Here is a 17870-nt window from a genome sequence, read left to right as displayed (position 1 = left end):
CCTCTCTGGACTCTTCCCAAGCGGCACCCCTGCAACTTGCTCTGCCTATGAACTGAGCCAAGGTACGGTGCCTTGTGATATTTGTATGCTCTGCTCACAGGTAGCAAACTGACCAATGACCTTTTCATTCAGCAAGTTATTAAATGTGGATTATATGAGGGGCTATGGGATCCAGTTTGAAAAATAAATTTGCAGATTTTTAAAAGGACTTATTGGCCACAACTGCACATAATGCTAAGCCAAACGGGCTGCCTTCTGCAATGTTGATTGCAGCCACTTTGTTCCTCCCTGGTCCTTTTAGCTCTGCATAATGCAGCAGCTAAGCTCTGCCTGTTATAAAAACCAGGAATTGTGCTTAAGTTCTTTTTTTCTAACCATGATCTGTAGCCAAGGTTTTTTCTCGGGTACAGATCATGGTTAAGGAGGACTGCAGTGACTAGTATGCATGACACACACTAAGCCAAACCTGAGCTAAAAGAATTTGTCAGGAACAAAGCGAGAGTGAGCTTTGCATGAACTAATATGTTTGCACAGTCCTGCTAAGCCATAGTTTGGTTCAAATGAGGCCCTTCTTCAACGTGTCTCCTCCATGAGAGGTCCAAAAGGTGACAACACAAAAAGGGCCTTTTCTGCAGTGACTCCCCATTTGTGGAATGCTCTCCCCAGGGAGGTTCGACTGGCAGCTTCATTATACACCTTTAGGTGCCAGGTGAAAACATTCCTTCAGCCAGGCCTTTGGCTGATTAAAATCAATACCCTTTTAAATGGGTTTGTGGGAGAGGGGTTATTGGTTTGTTTTTGTTCTTACTATGTATTTTGTGTTTTTTTATATTACAATTTTATGTTGTGAACTTCCCTGAGATCTACGGATTAAGGGCTGTATACAATTTTTTAAAAAAATTTAAAAAATAAAGTGTTATGCAAAGTGGGCCACTGTGTTTCTGAGCCATGGAACAAGAATTTGGTTGGTGCTGTGTTTTGCATGGTTCTGCTAATATTAACAATCCCTAACTTTTCCTTTAACTCCCAAAGCATGCCATGAGAAAAGAAAGGCTCTTGTAGACCATTTCACTTAGGAAGCTTCCTGTTTCACCAGCTAGTGTTCTTCTTTTGCCTCCTCTGAGTCAGCTGCTGGGGAGACTGGTCAATGTTGCCATGTTTCTGACTCAGAAGTAACTGAATCATCATAAGGTCACTGTAGAAAGACCCACCCTCACAGGTGACTGCTGGCTTCATTTTGGCACAACCAGCTGCTACTGGGCTGTACTAGAAGAGAATCATGCTCTGAATGACAATGATTCATGAAGAAATACTGGAAGGAGTGGGTTCCTCCAGTTGTTCTAACTTTCTTAATAGCTGGGGTACAATAATGAGTTGGGCTTCTAATTCAGTGAAGGGTCAAAATGTACCTAAGCAGTTCAGAAAACACTATTAAAAAGAGTTACATAAAGTGTGTCATCACACCCAGAATGGAAAAATTAATAACTCTGGTGCATCATCAAAATAAAGGACCATCTGCCCCAGCATTTTCTTTCCCCTAGCAGCCCACCCACACATCTCCCGAAAGCCCGCAAGTGGAGCATGAAGACAATAGCCCTCTTCTATTCTGGTTGCTGCTACCAGCAGTTGGCCCTCAGAACGTGTAGCTACCATGATTTGCAGCCACTTGTCCTCCATGATTTTTTTTAAAATGAACCTGAGTTCTCCTGTGTTATAATGCATGCTCAACCACTGACCTATGGACATGCCAATTTAGTGGGCTGAAATATAAAGTCGGAAGTGACTTTGGGGGTACACCAGTTGAAGCCTTTGCTCAGTGCAGGACCTGCAATGCCAGATGCAGCTGCAGCTTCCCTTATAGATAATGGTCCAACCTCTCCTGAAATGACTCCAGTGAAGGAGAGCCCACAATCTCCCTGTGTAGGCCACATTTAAACCATGCATTTAAAGTACTATTGATACCACTTTGAACAGTCATGACCCGCCCCCTCCACGAAAAAGAAAAGAATTATGGGAGCTGTAGTTTGTTAACAGTTCTGGGAGTTTTTGGGAGATTCCTGTTCCTTTCACAGAGCTACAGTTCCCTGAGTTCCCTGTGAAGAGGTAGGGAGTGATAAACCACTCTGGCAACTACAGCTGTAGGAGGGGAATAAGAGTTGCCTGGCAACTCTCAGTACCTTTAACAAACTACATATATATAAGAAAAGGCTAATTGGAGTTTCTGGTATCATGCCAGCCTGAATGAGTGCTCTGGTCTACTGTATGGAGAAATAAATTGGACTCTGGCACTTGGAAGTGAGCCATTGCAAAGTTCATGATCCTGGGAGTTCAGGTAATACCTGATACTGTATATCATTTTCATTCCATCCCATGTTTTTGGATCAAGGAAGTGCTCTTGTGTGTCCTAATCGTGTTATGTAAGGAATAACAAAGCACTCAGGGAGTTGCCTTCCCAGCGGAAGCAAAGGGAGGAATCTGAAATACACAAAGCAAGCAGGTACTGTATTCATACTTAATCAAGCCAAGAATGTTGCAGAACAAGATTATTACTGTTTCTTGTTCCAGGTTTCATGCCCTTAGGGTTAATATACCAAATCTACAGGGCTATGCTTTGTGTGAATAATAAACTTGATTATGATAATTATGGTGGTGATAATACATTTCTTAGACTCTGCCCAGGATGACTAGCAACCATTAGAAAAATACAACCTAATGACCAAAATTTTCCTGATGCAGCACATACAGAAGGCATTAAGGTGTCACTCCCAGTGGATGTCAGTTGCCCAAACAAACTTCCATAAAGCAGCATGCTCAACACACAAGCCTGGTAGACCTTAATCTTGGTGTTGGACATTAGCATCACATTCTCCCATACCCTTGTGGAGAGGCCAGCCATTGGCATTCCTGCCTTGCCAAGATGCTTGTCCAGCTCAACATCCCTGGAAAGGTTGCTAGTTATGGTGGAGCTCAGGTAGACAAGATAAAAACATTATTCCTTCTTTTTTTAAAAAAAAATTAAAATACAATATACTGAAGAAAATAACTGAAAGATATGGGGCAGACAGGGCTGGCCCAAGGCATTTTAGCATCTGAGGTGAACAACAAAATGGCCAAAAAACAAAACAAAACAAAACAACTGCTAGGGAAGAAGGGCTGAGTGAAAATCTACATCAGGAACAAGGGGGAAATAAAGATGTGTAATGCTTTATTAAGAGACGTGGGTGGCGCTGTGGGTCAAACCACAGAGCCTAGGACTTGCCGATCATAAGGTCGGTGGTTCAAATCCCCGCGACGGGGTGAGCTCCCGTTGTTCGGTCCCTGCTCCTGCCAACCTAGCAGTTTGAAAGCATGTCAAAGTGCAAGTAGATAAATAGGTACCGCTCTGGAGGGAAGGTAAATGGTGTTTCCGTGCGCTGCTCTGGTTTGCCAGAAGCGGCTTAGTCATGCTGGCCACATGACCCGGAAGCCGTATGCCGGCTCCCTCGGCCAATAAAGCGAGATGAGCGCCGCAACCCCAGAGTCGGTCACGACTGGAGCTAATGGTCAGGGGTCCCTTTACCTTTAATGCTTTGTTATGTTTTTATATATGTTGTAAGATGCCCAGAGTGGCTGGGGCATCCCAGTCAGATGGGTGGGGTACAAATAATAAAAATAATTGTGATTTATATCTAGAAACGCCCAAGGCATTTGCTTCACCTTGCCTCATGGGTGGGCCAGACCTGGGGAGAGGACTCAGGAGGACTAGAAATGAGCAGCAGGAGGAGCAAAAAGGAAATGAATCAGGGAGGTGTGAGTACTCCATAATCCCAAAACCATGGTATGCCAAATGCACATCGCAAGGGACAGTGAAATGTGGTTGTTTTAGAAAAAAAATCCTGGCTACTATCAGCTATGCCAAAAGCAGGTTTTAACTCCAGGGAAACACATGTATCACCTAGACAGAAGAAATAATATGTGGTTCACATCTCCAAAATGCAGGAACAAATTACTAGCCGAATTTTGAGATGGTACAGGTAAGTCCTCATACATTAGAATAGATATAGTGTATTCTATATGTCATAAGAGCTCCCTCTTCTGGTTATAGCTCATATTAAAGGTCCTTTATAAAAGGTCTTCCGATCCTTAGCTAATTTAAAGATTTAGGCTAATATCTTTCTTAGATTTAAATATTGCTTCTTAGTTTTCAATATACAGTGGTACCTCGGGCTACAGATGCTTCAGGTTACAGATGCTTCAGGTTACAGACTCCACTAACCCAGAAACATTACCTCCGGTTAAAAACTTTGCTTCAGGATGAGAACAGAAATCGTGCTCCGGCGGCAGCGGGAGTGCCCCATTAGCTAAAGTGGTGCTGGTTAAGAACAGTTTCAGGTTAAGAACAGACCTCCAGAACGAATTAAGTTTTTAACCCGAGGTACCACTGTATGATGATTCTCACTACACCTGAGAGATGAGTTTGTGCCCTTGGGATCCCTTTCCCCCATCCCTCTTTGTTGAGATGTGAGCTGTGACTTGTTCACAGCTGCGTTGTGCCCTTTGCTGGCGCCCAAGGCTCATGCACCAGGCAGGACCAGAGGATTAGCTTGAAGGCTGAACCAAACCCACTGCGCCAGCCCAACCCTCCCTGCCACAGGCACAGAGCATGGATGGTTCACGGGGCCACAGTTTGCCACCTGCCTGCCTGCCACGAAGCGGGGAGCCTGGTCGGGTGGCTGACAGATACAGCCCTTGGTGGATGCATCCCCCCAATGCTGTCTGGGCAGCCATTCAGCGAGGGGGCCAGGTGTGCAGCAGCAAGGCCAGGCTGGCTCCAGGGCCCAGAGACCCCCAATGGCAGACAGGATGGGGATCCCAGTGTGAGGCACCTGGCTCGCGCCCCCTCAAAATCATACACCCAGGGCCACGGCCCTCCCCATGCTATGCCACTGCTTTTTGTTGTTTAGTCGTTTAGACTCTTCATGACCCCATGGACCAGAGCACGCCAGGCACTCCTGTCTTCTACTGCCTCCCGCAGTTTGGTCAAACTCATGTTGGTAGCTTCAAGAACACCGTCCAACCATCTCGTCCTCTGTCGTCCCCTTCTCCTTGTGCCCTCCATCTCTCCCAACATCAGGGTCTTTTCCAAGGAGTCGTCTCTTCTCATGAGGTGGCCAAGGTATTGGAGCCTCAGCTTCACAATCTGTCCTTCCAGTGAGCACTCAGGGCTGATTTCCTTAAGAATGGATAGGTTTGATCTTCTTGCAGTCCATGGGACTCTCAAGAGTCTCCTCCAGCACCATAATTCAAAAGCATCAATTCTTCGGCGATCAGCCTTCTTTATGGTCCAGCTCTCACTTCCATACATCACTAATGGGAAAACCATAGCTTTAACTATATGGGCCTTTGTCGGCAAGGTGATATCTCTGCTTTTTAAGATGCCATCTAGGTTTGTCATTGCTTTTCTCCCAAGAAGCAGGCGTCTTTTAATTTCATGACTGCTGTCACCATCTGCAGTAATCATGGAGCCCAAGAAAGTAAAATCTCTCACTACCTCCACTTCTTCCCCTTCTGTTTGCCAGGAGGTGATGGGACCGGTGGCCATGATCTTCGTTTTTTTGATGTTGAGCTTTAGAACATATTTTGCATTCTCCTCTTTCACGCTCATGAAAAACTTCTTTAATTCCTCCTCACTTTCTGCCACCAAGGTTGTAGAAGCCCTGCTTATCTCCTGCTCCTCCTTTGCTTTCAAAGGAATTCTGCTTGCTGGGTTCTGACCAGCTCTTGCTTCTCACTGACTTCTGGCCTAGGCACAACTCTGATCACCACTGACCATTGGCCATGATAGCTGGGGTTGGCTGGAGGGGGTGTTCAAGGACATCTGGGGGGCACCATAACAGATAAGAACAAAGCAAGGACCTGCTGGACCAGACCTATGGCCCATCTAACATCCTGCTCTCACATCCGGCTCTCTGGTTTTACGTGGTATTTTTGTTTGACTAATACTGTTCGTTTTATATTGTACACAGCTTGGAGATTTTTAAACTATTAAGCAGCTGTCAGGGAACTGCCATCAGCGCCGGAGGAAGAGAGCAAAAGCCAGAGGGATTATAGAGAGCCTCCAGGGATCGGGAGAAGCAGCTCATCTTCTGGGGAAGAGAATAAACGCAGCTCCAGTGGAGAGGGGGTGCAGGAGTCGGAAGTGGCGAGGCGGTCCCATGACTCCTTGCCTGCTGCCCATACCCTCTCTGCGCAGAAGGCTTTCGCGCAGAGAGGGAAGGCGGAGACCGAGCGTCAAGGAGCTTCTGTGCTGGAGGAAGTTTAAGAAACGCCCCACTCATGGATTCTGCCAGCGATTGAGTCAGCCACGGGTGAGTGGCTCTCCGGACAGATAAAGTTTACATTAGCAGCCAGCCAGGGAGAGATTTGCCTGCTTGCGCACGAGCAACCCCTTGGAAACCTAACAGCAGCTTATCAATGTTTTTGAATGAATGAATGAATCACATTTTGGGCTGGTATAAGCATAAAACAGAGATAGGGAACCTGCAACCAATCATATGTCATTGGTCTGCAACTCCCAACATCCTTTACTATTGGCCAGGCTGGCTGAGCCAGATGTGAGTTGGAGTACCATGGCCTCTAGAAGGCCACAGGCCTAAAACAAATTCAAAACAAACCAAGATAACACATTTTGCTTGTGTCCCTTAACTAGGTCCATGAACCTTCACTTTCAAATGTCAAAAGTTTCTACTGCTTGAGACACAGTTTGACTACCCATGGTCAAACTAGAACTTGAATCAAAATCTCCTTTAAAAGTGCTAAAATATAACTGGACAGAAAGCAAGGCCAAAACCTATAATAGCATGTTTCATAGGAACTTATTTTGTTGCTGATCCATACCTGGCTTCCTGTTGTTGCTGCTGCTTCTCCTCATTTGCAACTGGGGCTGGCCCCACCATTAGAGTGAGGCAGCTGCCTCAGATGGCACATGAGTGGAGAGTGACATCAAGGCTTCAAAGGACAGAGACACCCTATCTATCTATCTATCTATCTATCATCTATCTATCCATCCATCCATCCCACCTGAGAGGATCTGCCAGGCAGAGGTATAAGTACCTAGGGTCGCTAGGTAAACCTGGCAAACACCTAGGTAAGTATCTGCTGCCAGGGATGGCCACAGGTAACCAAGGTAGCTCTTACCCACTCCTCCAAACTGGATATTGAGTTGAGAGGTGTGTGCATGTGGCCCCACTGAGTACCACAAACATGAGGTTCTTTGGGAGTGTTTTATTTCTAGAGGTAGCTGGTGATCAAGGTTATTCTTCTAGCTGTCCCAAATAAGTTGCACGGATCAGAGGTGCACAAGGCTTAACTATTATTTCCCATGATATTTTTGTTGATTTTGCTATCCTCACAGCTTAGAGGACTTAGCTAGCTGTTTAAGGGTTTTTTAGGTAGGTAGATTCCACTTCTATGTGTTTGCTTCTCTAGCAAGATAGCACACAAAACACTTAACTGTGCAAGTTAAATCTAAAGTAATCAGCATATAACTCCATTTCAGCACACAAGGGGGAGCCACACTCCAAATAAAATTTCGACTTATAATGCACAAAAAATTTCCACCAATGATTACCGGTATATCTGAACCCTGTAATAGAAGTGTGCATTGGCTTTGTTTGTTCCCTGAATTAAGGGATGAACTTCTGTGATTCAGGTAAGGTCCTCCTGCTTCCTAGTCAGACTGCACCGTTCACAAGGCATCTCAAGATGTCTCTAAGTTATTGAGTGGCTCTGTGGTCTGGCTGTCCCTAACATAAACCTGCTAGTTCCACCGACTCCCAAGAAATGAAACCAGGCTTACTGGGGAAATGCTCAGAGCCAAAAATCTGTGGCAGGGGGAAGAACTCCAACAACAAGCACCCTTGGGTAACAGGGTCATTGCTGAGGAGTGACATTCCCCATTACATATTTCCTTGGGACCCATGCTCTTTTTTCCACCTCCACCCATCCCCTCAATGCAAACATCTCACTTCATGTGAAGCAACCCTAGACACACCCAAAAACGTAGCACAGGTAGGAAAGATCTTACACCTTCCAGAGCAACCTCATCACCTCCTTAGGGAGGACGACTTCATGTTTTCTGAATCATAGCCCTAAGTGCCAGTTAGTAGAAATACAATTTGCTGTATTTACTTCTTAGTAGGGACTGAAAAGAAATTCGATTCAGATCGCATGTAAAAGTTGAATCCGTCGAATCTGCATTTTTGAAAGCAATATGAGAACTGACACACAGCCATCTTTTGAAATTTTGTGATGCAGTTCTCCAACTAAATAAAGTTTACAAAAATGCACATATTAGGTAAAAGTGTGCATAAATATGAATAAATTCTTGAAGATGACATATAAAAAGGCATTATGTTAAGAAAAATTACTTTAAAAAATGTGTTTGTTAGAAATTTGTACTCAAATGCCAAAATTATTTTGTGAGGATTAGAAAAAAAAATTAATTGCTGTAGAAATGTGAAGAACCAAATTTTAGATAGGAAAAAATGAGAAATTGGGAAATCAAAATTGATGGACCCTTCCGCTCCTACTTCTAGTGAAGCAGTAAGTTGCAAACAGCATATTCAGTGGAGTGATTGCTTTTGCTACAGTGTTTTCTAAGTGAATTTTCCTGCCATTCTTTCATGAAGAGAGCTATCTTTTAGTGGCACCACCTGTGCTTTGAATGCCTTTGCATCTCCAGTACTCTTTTAAGTTTGGAAATTATATGCTGAAGGTTCGGTTTTAACTTCTGAAGCGTGACAATCCAGTCTCACATTGGACTGAACTTAGATCAATATCTTATGAAATCAGATGCCCTCCAAATGTTTGGTCTACAACTCCCTTCATCGTCAGTTTGGATTGGCTGTGCTGGCTCACTGGGACTGATGGGAACTGTAGTCCAAAACACCCCAAAGGTACCAGGGGAAGGTTAGTGTAATGATTAGTATGTTGAAGTAGCACTGGGAGGAGACAGGTTCAAACCCCCCTCAGTCATAAAGCTCACTGAATGATCTTGGACCAATCCCTATTTCTCAGCCTTCATTCTCTCACAGGGTCATTGCAAGGATGAAATGGGGGAATAGGGGGTAGGAAATGTATACTTCCCTTAGCTCCTATGGGGAAGGATGGGATATAAATGAAATAAACCATAAGGCAAAGCGCTGCATCTTCTTGTTCTGTATTTGTGGTATTCCCAGTGGTTGGCTTCCTAGCAACTAATTGGATTTCCATCCTCGTTGTTTTAATGAAGTTGCCGCTTTTATACTCCTAGCTCCTTATTGAATGCTCAGGGAAGCCAGCCAGCCTCAAGAAAGCCACCTGGGGAAAGATACCTACACCTGTTGACGCATAACAGGCAGTCACAAATAAAGTGAAACCCAGGAAGGGGGAGACATTTTATCATTGGTGATTTCCCTCTAGAAACCCCAGGGGAATTTGGTAAGCTAGGGTGGAACCCTCAGAATAGAGTTGACTACAGTCTGTACCTGCTGGAGACAATACTTTATTTGGGACCACTTCAGAACAGGTAGGAAGAAATGCTTAAATTTTGCCTTGTTAGATGTATTTTGCTTCTTTGCCCTTTCAGGAAAACGTGTGGCCACTTAGAGATGACTGCACACCCAATGAGCTCAACACATTTCTTCCTGGATTCATTTGTAAAAGTGCTCTCCTAAATTAGCGTGGTAAACAAGTTTGTGCAGCTGGTCAGATGACAAATATTTAGTATCACAGAAGCTCTGAATCCTATATTGACTTTCTGGACAACTGTGTTTATCTCTGTGCATATACAGAAATGCTTACGTTTTAGATGGTTCATGCAAGGTTGCTATAAGTCTTCCCTTTATCTCCCTTTGTAGTATGCCAACACTGCTGGAAGGTGCGATGGACACCTTAATCAAGGTCTTTCACCATTACTCAGGAAAAGAAGGGGACAAATATAAACTCAATAAAGGAGAACTCAAGGAGCTCCTCACCAGCGAACTTACTGACTTCCTTTCGGTAAGACAGAGTCATGGTTAAATCCTATTTTCACTGACTGCTTGCTGGACATGGGGAGGGGGAATAGCTACTGGAGGATCCTTGACAAGTATTTCATATGCCGTTTGTTCACCCAGACATGCAATTAAGTCTTTTCTGCAACAGCAGCTGTACTGTGTGCAAAAATAGTTGCTATATTTTGCCACATCCAAGGAAATGTGCTCTGGTGACCAAGTACTTAGGACCCTTGATTATGTTATTATTAGAAAGCTTTATCCAAATAGTCAGCTATAATGTTAAGTTTCGATATGGATGTGAAAGTCTTGGGTTCAAATCCCAGTTAACTTATAAAAGTTGCGGGCGGGCTGTGGGAAAAATCTCATGCCATAGCTCAGCTGAATATCTTGTCTAGGCATTAAAACCAATATGGTAGAACTCAGTTTGTGCGTTGTGAGCTTCCCTGCCCCCACTGACATGGATCAGTGGTGGACGAACTTGGTACATGAAGACAAGTAATGGGGTGGGAAAGGTAGGAGATGCACAGTAGTCATGGTGATCCCCATAGCAAATGTAATATCTAAATGAATGGGGAGCTGATTTTATTCATTCACTGGGGAAGAGGCGATGTTCCTTTTCAAAGTAGAAAAACTGTGTTCCACAGAACACAGCTTCAGTACTGAATTAATGACACAAGTGCACACACTCAAGTGTTCTTCATGGAAAAAAGCAAAACTAATTCTCAGCTGCTATGTTTTTGCTTAAGAGTTTAAGAATATTTCAAGTGCTGTGTTATTTATAACCAACTACCTATCTAGTCTAAGAATATGGAAGGCTCACAAAAGTGCTGCAGAAGTGAATCATCTGATTTGTTTTATTTATTTATTTATTTATTTTCCTTTTTCTTTTTTTTACTGGCCAGTCTTCAGCTGCGGCTCATAGCAGCTTACAATAAAACCACAAAAATGCAATATAGAAAAGAATCCAGCGCAACATACAAATTAGAGCAGAAAGCATAAATGTTCTCTTTGACGTACAGAACAGCTCCTCTGCTTCATCCTGCCCTTCCTATAGAGTTTGTATCCAAAGATAACCTCGTCCAACTGGCTTTCTCCTCTTTTACCAGGATTTCTGTTATGCCCACAATAGCTGTACTCTTCTTTAAATCCAAGCATTCCAGTTCAGCCATCTTGGCCAGTGTATTAATTGTACTACATTGTTCAGAAGCAGTAAACCTCTGGTGTCAGAATACTGCAAACAGCAAGGGGTGGCTGTACCTTATTCACTAGGCTAAAGCTGGGACAGAAGGAAGTTGGATTGGGGTTGTGAGATAGAGATTCTATTTTCTTCAGTGGTGGCCATAGGTTCTCTTTGGGAATGGTTTTAATGTGGTCCGTTAGCTGTATGTGACTCATACCATGTGCAATGTACAAATAGGTATGGGAAAACTGGTGGGTGATGGGGGTTTTTACTTACTTTCCTTTCTCTTGGTTCCTTCTTCGACTGCATATACACCATATATTTAAAGCACATTTCACATGCATTACCCTCCCCCAAAGAATCCTGGGAATTGTAGTTGAATGGTGATTGGAACTGTATCTCCGTGAAGGCAGATTAGTGTCTGGGGTTTTGAGGGGGAAATGTGCTGTTGTATACACGGTCTTACTCGCTCTGTCAACCTCATAGGCTCTCTCTGCACCATCTGTGTAGCTGAATCATAGCCACAGGGTGCTATCCCCAACTGCCTCAAGGCAACCTCATCCCTGCCTCTTCCAGTCCTTTCCCTCTTCCCTTCAGACCTATTCAGCTGTGGCCATGTCAAGCATAACGCTGTTTGCCCCATTCCTTAGTAAGTAATGCAATGGTTGAGAAGCATGCGAATAGGTCTGATATGAGGGTGGGGATTAGTGTAATGCAGGCATAGGCAAACTCGCCCTCCAGCTGTTTTGGGACTACAACTCCCATCATCCCTGACCACTGGTCCTGTTAGCTAGGGATGATGGGAGTTGTAGTCCCAAAACATCTGCAGGGCCGAGTTTGCCTATGCCTGGTGTAATGGCTGCCAATGTCTCAAAGGTACTGATGCCTCCCCAGAGCAAAGTAATAATATTCCCTTAGGCAAATTATTAGAAAGAAGAGGCATTTAGGGTATTTTAATAAGTGATAATACCTAGGCGAAAGTTTACAGCAGGGGTGTGCAACCTTTTGGGAGCTGAATACCATTGTGGGGAGAGGTGTGAAGTAGGCAGATGAATGGATGTGACGCTTACCTTTATAAAGTAGGCTACATATCACAGTTAAAGGATGAGATTCCAACTTGGAAAAGCACTCAAGGAGAGAGCAGATCAGGACAGGTGAGCTGTGCTGCTGGGGAGAGCCCCAAGAATTAGATGGAGAGGCCTGGTGGTTAGTCACCCCTGGTTTAAAGATATCTCAGTCATAGCTTGCTATCTTCTCCTCCACCTTTCTGGTGGTATTGCTGTTGACCATGCTAGTAAGGTGGGCAGATGGGCAGAAAGATAGAATATGGAGATCAACGAGTATGTAGATCAAAGTGTATGCAGATGAACTTTGGTCTATGCCTGGAAATTTTCTTGCTTTTTAAGTGCTTCTTCGGGCCTGAAGCCACATGCAGTTTTATTCATAGGTTGATTGGAAACTCCTGTGGACTCTAAATATAGCTTCCTATCTATCCTGAGCAGAGAGGTGGCTGAGAAGAGCTCTCGCTACAGGACACATTATCAGTCCTGATGTGATTTGTGTTCCTCTATTTTGTTCCTAATTTATAACACCGCTGAAGTTCTTGTGTTAAAAAAAGAAAGATCTGATATATAAGTGGCATCCTGTAGTCTATTAATCCTAAGAAATCTCATAGTCTTAAAAACTGGCAGCTCTGCAAAAAGGGGAAGAAATAAAAAAAGGAACCTGTCATCAATTTTCTCGGATTGGATTCTCTCTGTCCTGCATTCCATCTTAATAAAATATCTCTGTTTGTAGTGACCCAGTCCCCAAAGTAATCAGCAAGCACTAACTAGATGTGCTTCAGACTTTTGAAGATTAAGCAGAAATAGTGGATTATATCTGGTTTAGGTTGAGTCCACATGTTAGCTTCCAGTGCTCCTAATTTAGTCCTGGTTTGTAGAGCATATTTCACACATTAGGATTAAAGCAGCTTTTGCCTCTGTCAGGTTTGTAATGATGATTTTTAAAAACTGTAGGAGCCACAATGCTAATTCATGTTGCAAATTCGTCTTCTACACAAACAACCATTATCATTAGCATGCAAGAAGCTGAAAGCCTCACATGTGAAAATGCCCTTGAAATAATTTCACTAGTACACAGAAGTTCATATAAATCTAGAATGCAAGATACATAGGGTCGCAGAGCGATTATCTATACAGCTGATGGTAATTAGGGTAAATTCTAGGTTTAGATTAATTGGGATACAGATACTGGAAATTATTACAATATTTTGAGTTTGGGGAACTGACTAACAAAACTCGGGTTGCAATCCTATACCCACTTGCCTTGGGAGTAAGCCTCATTGAACTCTATGGAATTTAGTTCTGAGTATACATACCGGTATATAGGATTACCATCTTCAAAGATCAATTCCCTCTTCTGCCTCTTATATGAGAGATCACCTCTCTGCGCTCTTTGCTTGCAACATGTGTGTGTGGTCCCTAAAAACAAGATCATTTCTTCTTTCGGAGTATAGCTTTATTTATATGCACATATAACCAGTTTGTTGTCTAAAATTCAAATACTTGATCTACTAAGACAATACAATTGGATGATGGCCCTAGTGGGAAAACATTGACATTTAGCTTATTAATAAAGTAAACCATCTACACTATTAGAAATAAATATTATGTTGTTCAAAGTTGAGGCACCTCTGTCTTGAGACAAATACCTGCTGCAGACACTGGTAAATATCATAGTACATATACAAAATTCCCTGAGGGTTAAGGACAGTGTATGCACATGCCCTCAAGGAAATAAAAAGAAATCTCTAATGTAATTTAACGCACATCTCAGAAGATTCTCTAACCAATATTGAAATGTACATATCTATCTATCATCTATCTATCTATCTATCTATCTATCTATCTATCTATCTATCTATCTATCATCTATCTATCTGTTTTTGCCTTTATAGTGTCAAAAGGATCCCCAGTTGGTTGATAAGATTATGCAAGATCTTGACAGCAATAAAGACAATGAAGTGGATTTTAATGAATTTGTGGTTCTGGTTGCTGCCTTGACTGTTGCATGCAATGATTTCTTTGAAGAGCAAATGAGGAAAAGGGGAGAATAGAAATGGTAGGTGAAGCATGTTTAATTATCACTGTAGCACTTTTCTTGTCTAATGGTTGAGCTCATTGAACCTGGATATTATGGATAACAAATGAAGTTATCATGGAGACATTTCAGCTTTCCTCTCACTTCCTTGTGTAGAATGTCCATCCAGATGTAACTTGCCAATATGAAAAAGAGAGAAAGGAAGAAAATACAAACGAAGCTGAATGTATGCACATTAATGTGGATAATTTCCTTTTCCTAAGGATGATGTCATTGCTAAATACCTGCTACATCTCTGTTTGCATTGACAGGTTGCAGTCGCCTTTTGGAGACAGGATGGGAGACAGCAACTTCTACGGAACCAATATTTCACTTTTTGTTTTGTGTTTGGCTTTCCCTTCTCTTCCAGCAATACAAGGTTTCCTGTCAACACTCCCACTTCTGTTTTTATATCAGTGCACAATGAGCAGTTCATCCATAGGCAAGATGTGTTCCAAAACCCAGCCATTTACTTTCAGCAAGTCTCTTTGTATGAACCCACCCAGACCCTGAGATCATCATCTGAGGCCCTTCTCCATGTACCTCTGGAGAGTGGCAACAGGGGAATGGGCCTTTTCTGCAGTGGCTCCCCATTTGCGGAATACTCTCCCCAAGGAGGTTCCGCTGGTGCCTTCATTATACACTTTCAGGTGCCAGGTGAAAAGGTTCCTCTTTAACCAGCCCTTTGGCTGATGAACATCCTTTTACCCTTTTAAATGTGTTTGGGGAAGGGATCTATTGGTTTGTTTAGTTCTTGCTCTTGTTTTTATTATGTATTTTTGTGTTTCTTTATCTTGCATTTTTATGTTGTGAACCACTCTGAAATCTATGGTTCGGTATACACATTTAATAAATAATAAATAATATTTAATAAATGATAATAAATATGGCTGCTGTATGTATTGGACCTTTAGATCTGTCATCACATGGCATATTAGGTGCTGTGTTGTAGGTCACACCTTGAACCAGTTCAATTCTATTGAGTCCTTTTGAGTAGTGCTGGAACAGAGCCATATAAGAGCTGCATAGCCGTGTAGTATGCTGAGCCTGACATGACAGTGATTTTTACCTTAAGGTTAACCGCACCATTACCGCCTTTCTCTGGATTTCTCAGCAGATGGTGAGAGGTAGAGATGCTGGAACTAACTGTATGGCTACAGGCCACAGCCACACACATGGTATAGGCATTTATAGCAAGGTTTTTCAGAGCTCCTGGTCACTTGACTCCACCCATAATTCAGAGTTTCAAGTGTATGAATGAACGACATATTTTCCATTGCTCTATAAGCTACTAGCCTAAGTGCAAGGCTATAGGAAGAGTACAAATGCTGACCAGTTATTTCCTGGGTGAGAAGAATATTTAACTAAAAACAACAGCCTGGGGAGAGAGGAAAGCCAGGGCCACGCATGCTTCCTAAATGTTTCATCTAGCCCAGGGGTCTGCAACCTTTAAGACAAAAAGAGCCACTTGGACCCGTTTCTGAAGAAAAAAAAACTGGGAGCCGCAAAACTCGTCATTATAAAAATAACTTTTTTGTCACTTTTTAATTATTTATTTGTTTGACCCCTCAGAATTACTCCTCCTCATAGAAATAAACATTAAATTAACAAGTTACCTTTTTTTGCGTGTGTGTTCTTCATTCCCCTTCAAAACGGTGACCAGCGTACATGCCCCTTACAATGTAGCGGGCGGGCGGGCAGGAAAGTGACATCGGGACAGTGCATGACTAACGCACGCACCGCCCCCATGCGACGTCACAGCCAGTACAGCGCCCGCCACAGTGGGGAGTGTTGGGGCACACAATGCGCCTCCTCCCCTCGCTAGTATCCGCCCGGAGCCGCGGCAAAGGTGTAAAAGAGCCACATGCGGCTCTGGAGCCACGGGTTGCAGACCCCTGATCTAGCCAGATTGAGCCAAGAGCCTGAGATAGCCTCACCTTTAATGGATCATGGCACCATCACGTCCCTAGTACCCTGCCAGTGACTTAACAAGCGTTGTTCAGCTTTTTCTGCTCTAAGAACTCACCAAAAGAGTCCCTCAGACTCAGCACTCCATCTTTCTGACTCAAGTCTCCTCTCTCAATCTTGCATTCTTCTGAGTATCTTCTTTGATCTATTTGAAAAACCCATCCAAATCATTTTCACAAACCATTTGTGACAAACCATTGGGTTTAGGGTTCTATTGTTATAAGGAGGAAGGTGGTTCTGCTGAATGGCTTGTTTTTTCTCCCATTAACATTTTGTATATGTTTTTCTTTACTTTTAATGTCATTTAAATAAACCACAATAAAGTACTAGACAGAGACTCTGATGTTGGGATTTGTGTATGAAAAGGTACACGAGACACTTTATGTGAAAATTATGCTTCTGTCTCTTAACCAGTTAAGAAGGTCTGACGTATTTTGCCGAGTCCGAAATGGAACAACAGACCTTAAAAGCTCTTTTGCATCTGCCTGGGTATTTAGGAAGGAGCTACATGGTTGACTGCAGAAGGGCTGCATGTGTTGAGGGGGCTGGAGGCAGGGGGAGAATGGGGAGTGTATCCACTTTCTTCAACAGGAAGGATATAGCCCATAATTCTTTGTTCTAGACAAAACAATGCTGTATTTTCTATTAGTGTGATCAATTGCACAGACGGAGTGAGGAAAGCAAAGTCAGATACTGGAGATTTATCTGCTATCTTTAATTAAATTGCTCAATGATCATGAATTTAGACTAGCCTCCCCCTTTGAACAATGGAAAACGTGCTCACTACATGGGCTTATCCAAACATCCTCAGCTCTACCATTAAACACTTAAATTAAGAAAGGAGTCTATATCAGAGAGTCTACCTTAAAAAATCAATAGAAAAGTAAGAGCTATTTATGGTTTAATATCCTTCTCTGTACATGTGAGATCAAGAAAAATACAGCAGTGTCAAACACTCACTTCTTAATAGTCTACAAGATCCCGGTTGCATTAGATGTCCCTAAGTTGCTTAGAAAACAAACTGTATTGCCTTTAAGCCTATAGGCATTGGCATTTCCTTTTATGTCTAAATGACCATTGAAGCAGCACTGGGGAAAATTACTGGATTAATGTATTTTGATATTTGGCAGTTCTTTCAATAAGCTTTATCATCATCATCAAGTGCTTTATCCAATCAGAAATCAGGATAAGGTGCCTGATGACATCAGTGAGCTGCTGCTTGCTTCAGAATTCTGCAGTTCTTTCAGGCATTGACTCTCCAAGTAAGCCCATGTCAAGGCAACACCTCCTCATCCTCATGCATTAGGAGCCTGTGTCAAATGGCTCAAGAGCAGAGACTATCAAGGTGAACTGGGAAATGCATAATTGAACCCCAGAGTTAAAAACGAGAACAAGTGAGTGTTTTGAAACTCTAGGCACAAAAATATTGCGGTAAATGGAGAAGAAGAAATTGGAAATGTCATTGAGGGGGGATACAGCTGGGTTGTGTTTCCCTTCCCTCTGTTTGATAATTGATAGTATATTAGTATATCAAGTATGGCAAATGAAGGCATGAGATGTATTTT

The 17870-nt window shown here is 42.9% G+C and overlaps 1 protein-coding gene across 2 annotated transcripts; it reads left to right on the top strand.

Moving 5' to 3' along the window:
- Positions 1 to 2200: 2200 nt before the first annotated feature.
- S100Z (S100 calcium binding protein Z) lies at positions 2201 to 14877 on the top strand. 2 transcript variants are annotated; one of them, XM_082191725.1, is made up of 4 exons: positions 2201 to 2332; positions 9879 to 10020; positions 14156 to 14319; positions 14610 to 14877. In XM_082191725.1, the coding sequence occupies exons 2-3, from the start codon at positions 9880 to 9882 to the stop codon at positions 14312 to 14314; spliced, it is 300 nt and encodes a 99-aa protein (XP_082047851.1). In that variant the 5' UTR covers positions 2201 to 2332; position 9879; the 3' UTR covers positions 14315 to 14319; positions 14610 to 14877. The 2 variants fall into 2 exon arrangements, with proteins under 2 accessions (XP_082047851.1, XP_082047850.1); XM_082191724.1 differs by lacking the exon at positions 2201 to 2332 and adding an exon at positions 9475 to 9547.
- The last annotated feature ends 2993 nt before the right edge of the window (positions 14878 to 17870 follow it).

Source organism: Podarcis vaucheri, assembly GCF_965113315.1.
Source record: "Podarcis vaucheri genome assembly, chromosome: 11".
NCBI lineage: Eukaryota > Metazoa > Chordata > Lepidosauria > Squamata > Lacertidae > Podarcis > Podarcis vaucheri.
Note: the sequence above shows the minus strand (reverse complement) of the source record. Positions and strands in the feature narration are given on the sequence as shown.

What these genes read in the sequence shown, in the direction of transcription:
- S100Z (XM_082191725.1), top strand. Translation starts at nt 9,880, where the DNA reads ATGCCAACACTGCTGGAAGGTGCGATGGACACCTTAATCAAGGTCTTT. An exon ending in AACTTACTGACTTCCTTTCG is followed by an intron (nt 10,021 to 14,155) that starts GTAAGACAGAGT and finishes TTGCCTTTATAG; the next exon opens with TGTCAAAAGGATCCCCAGTT.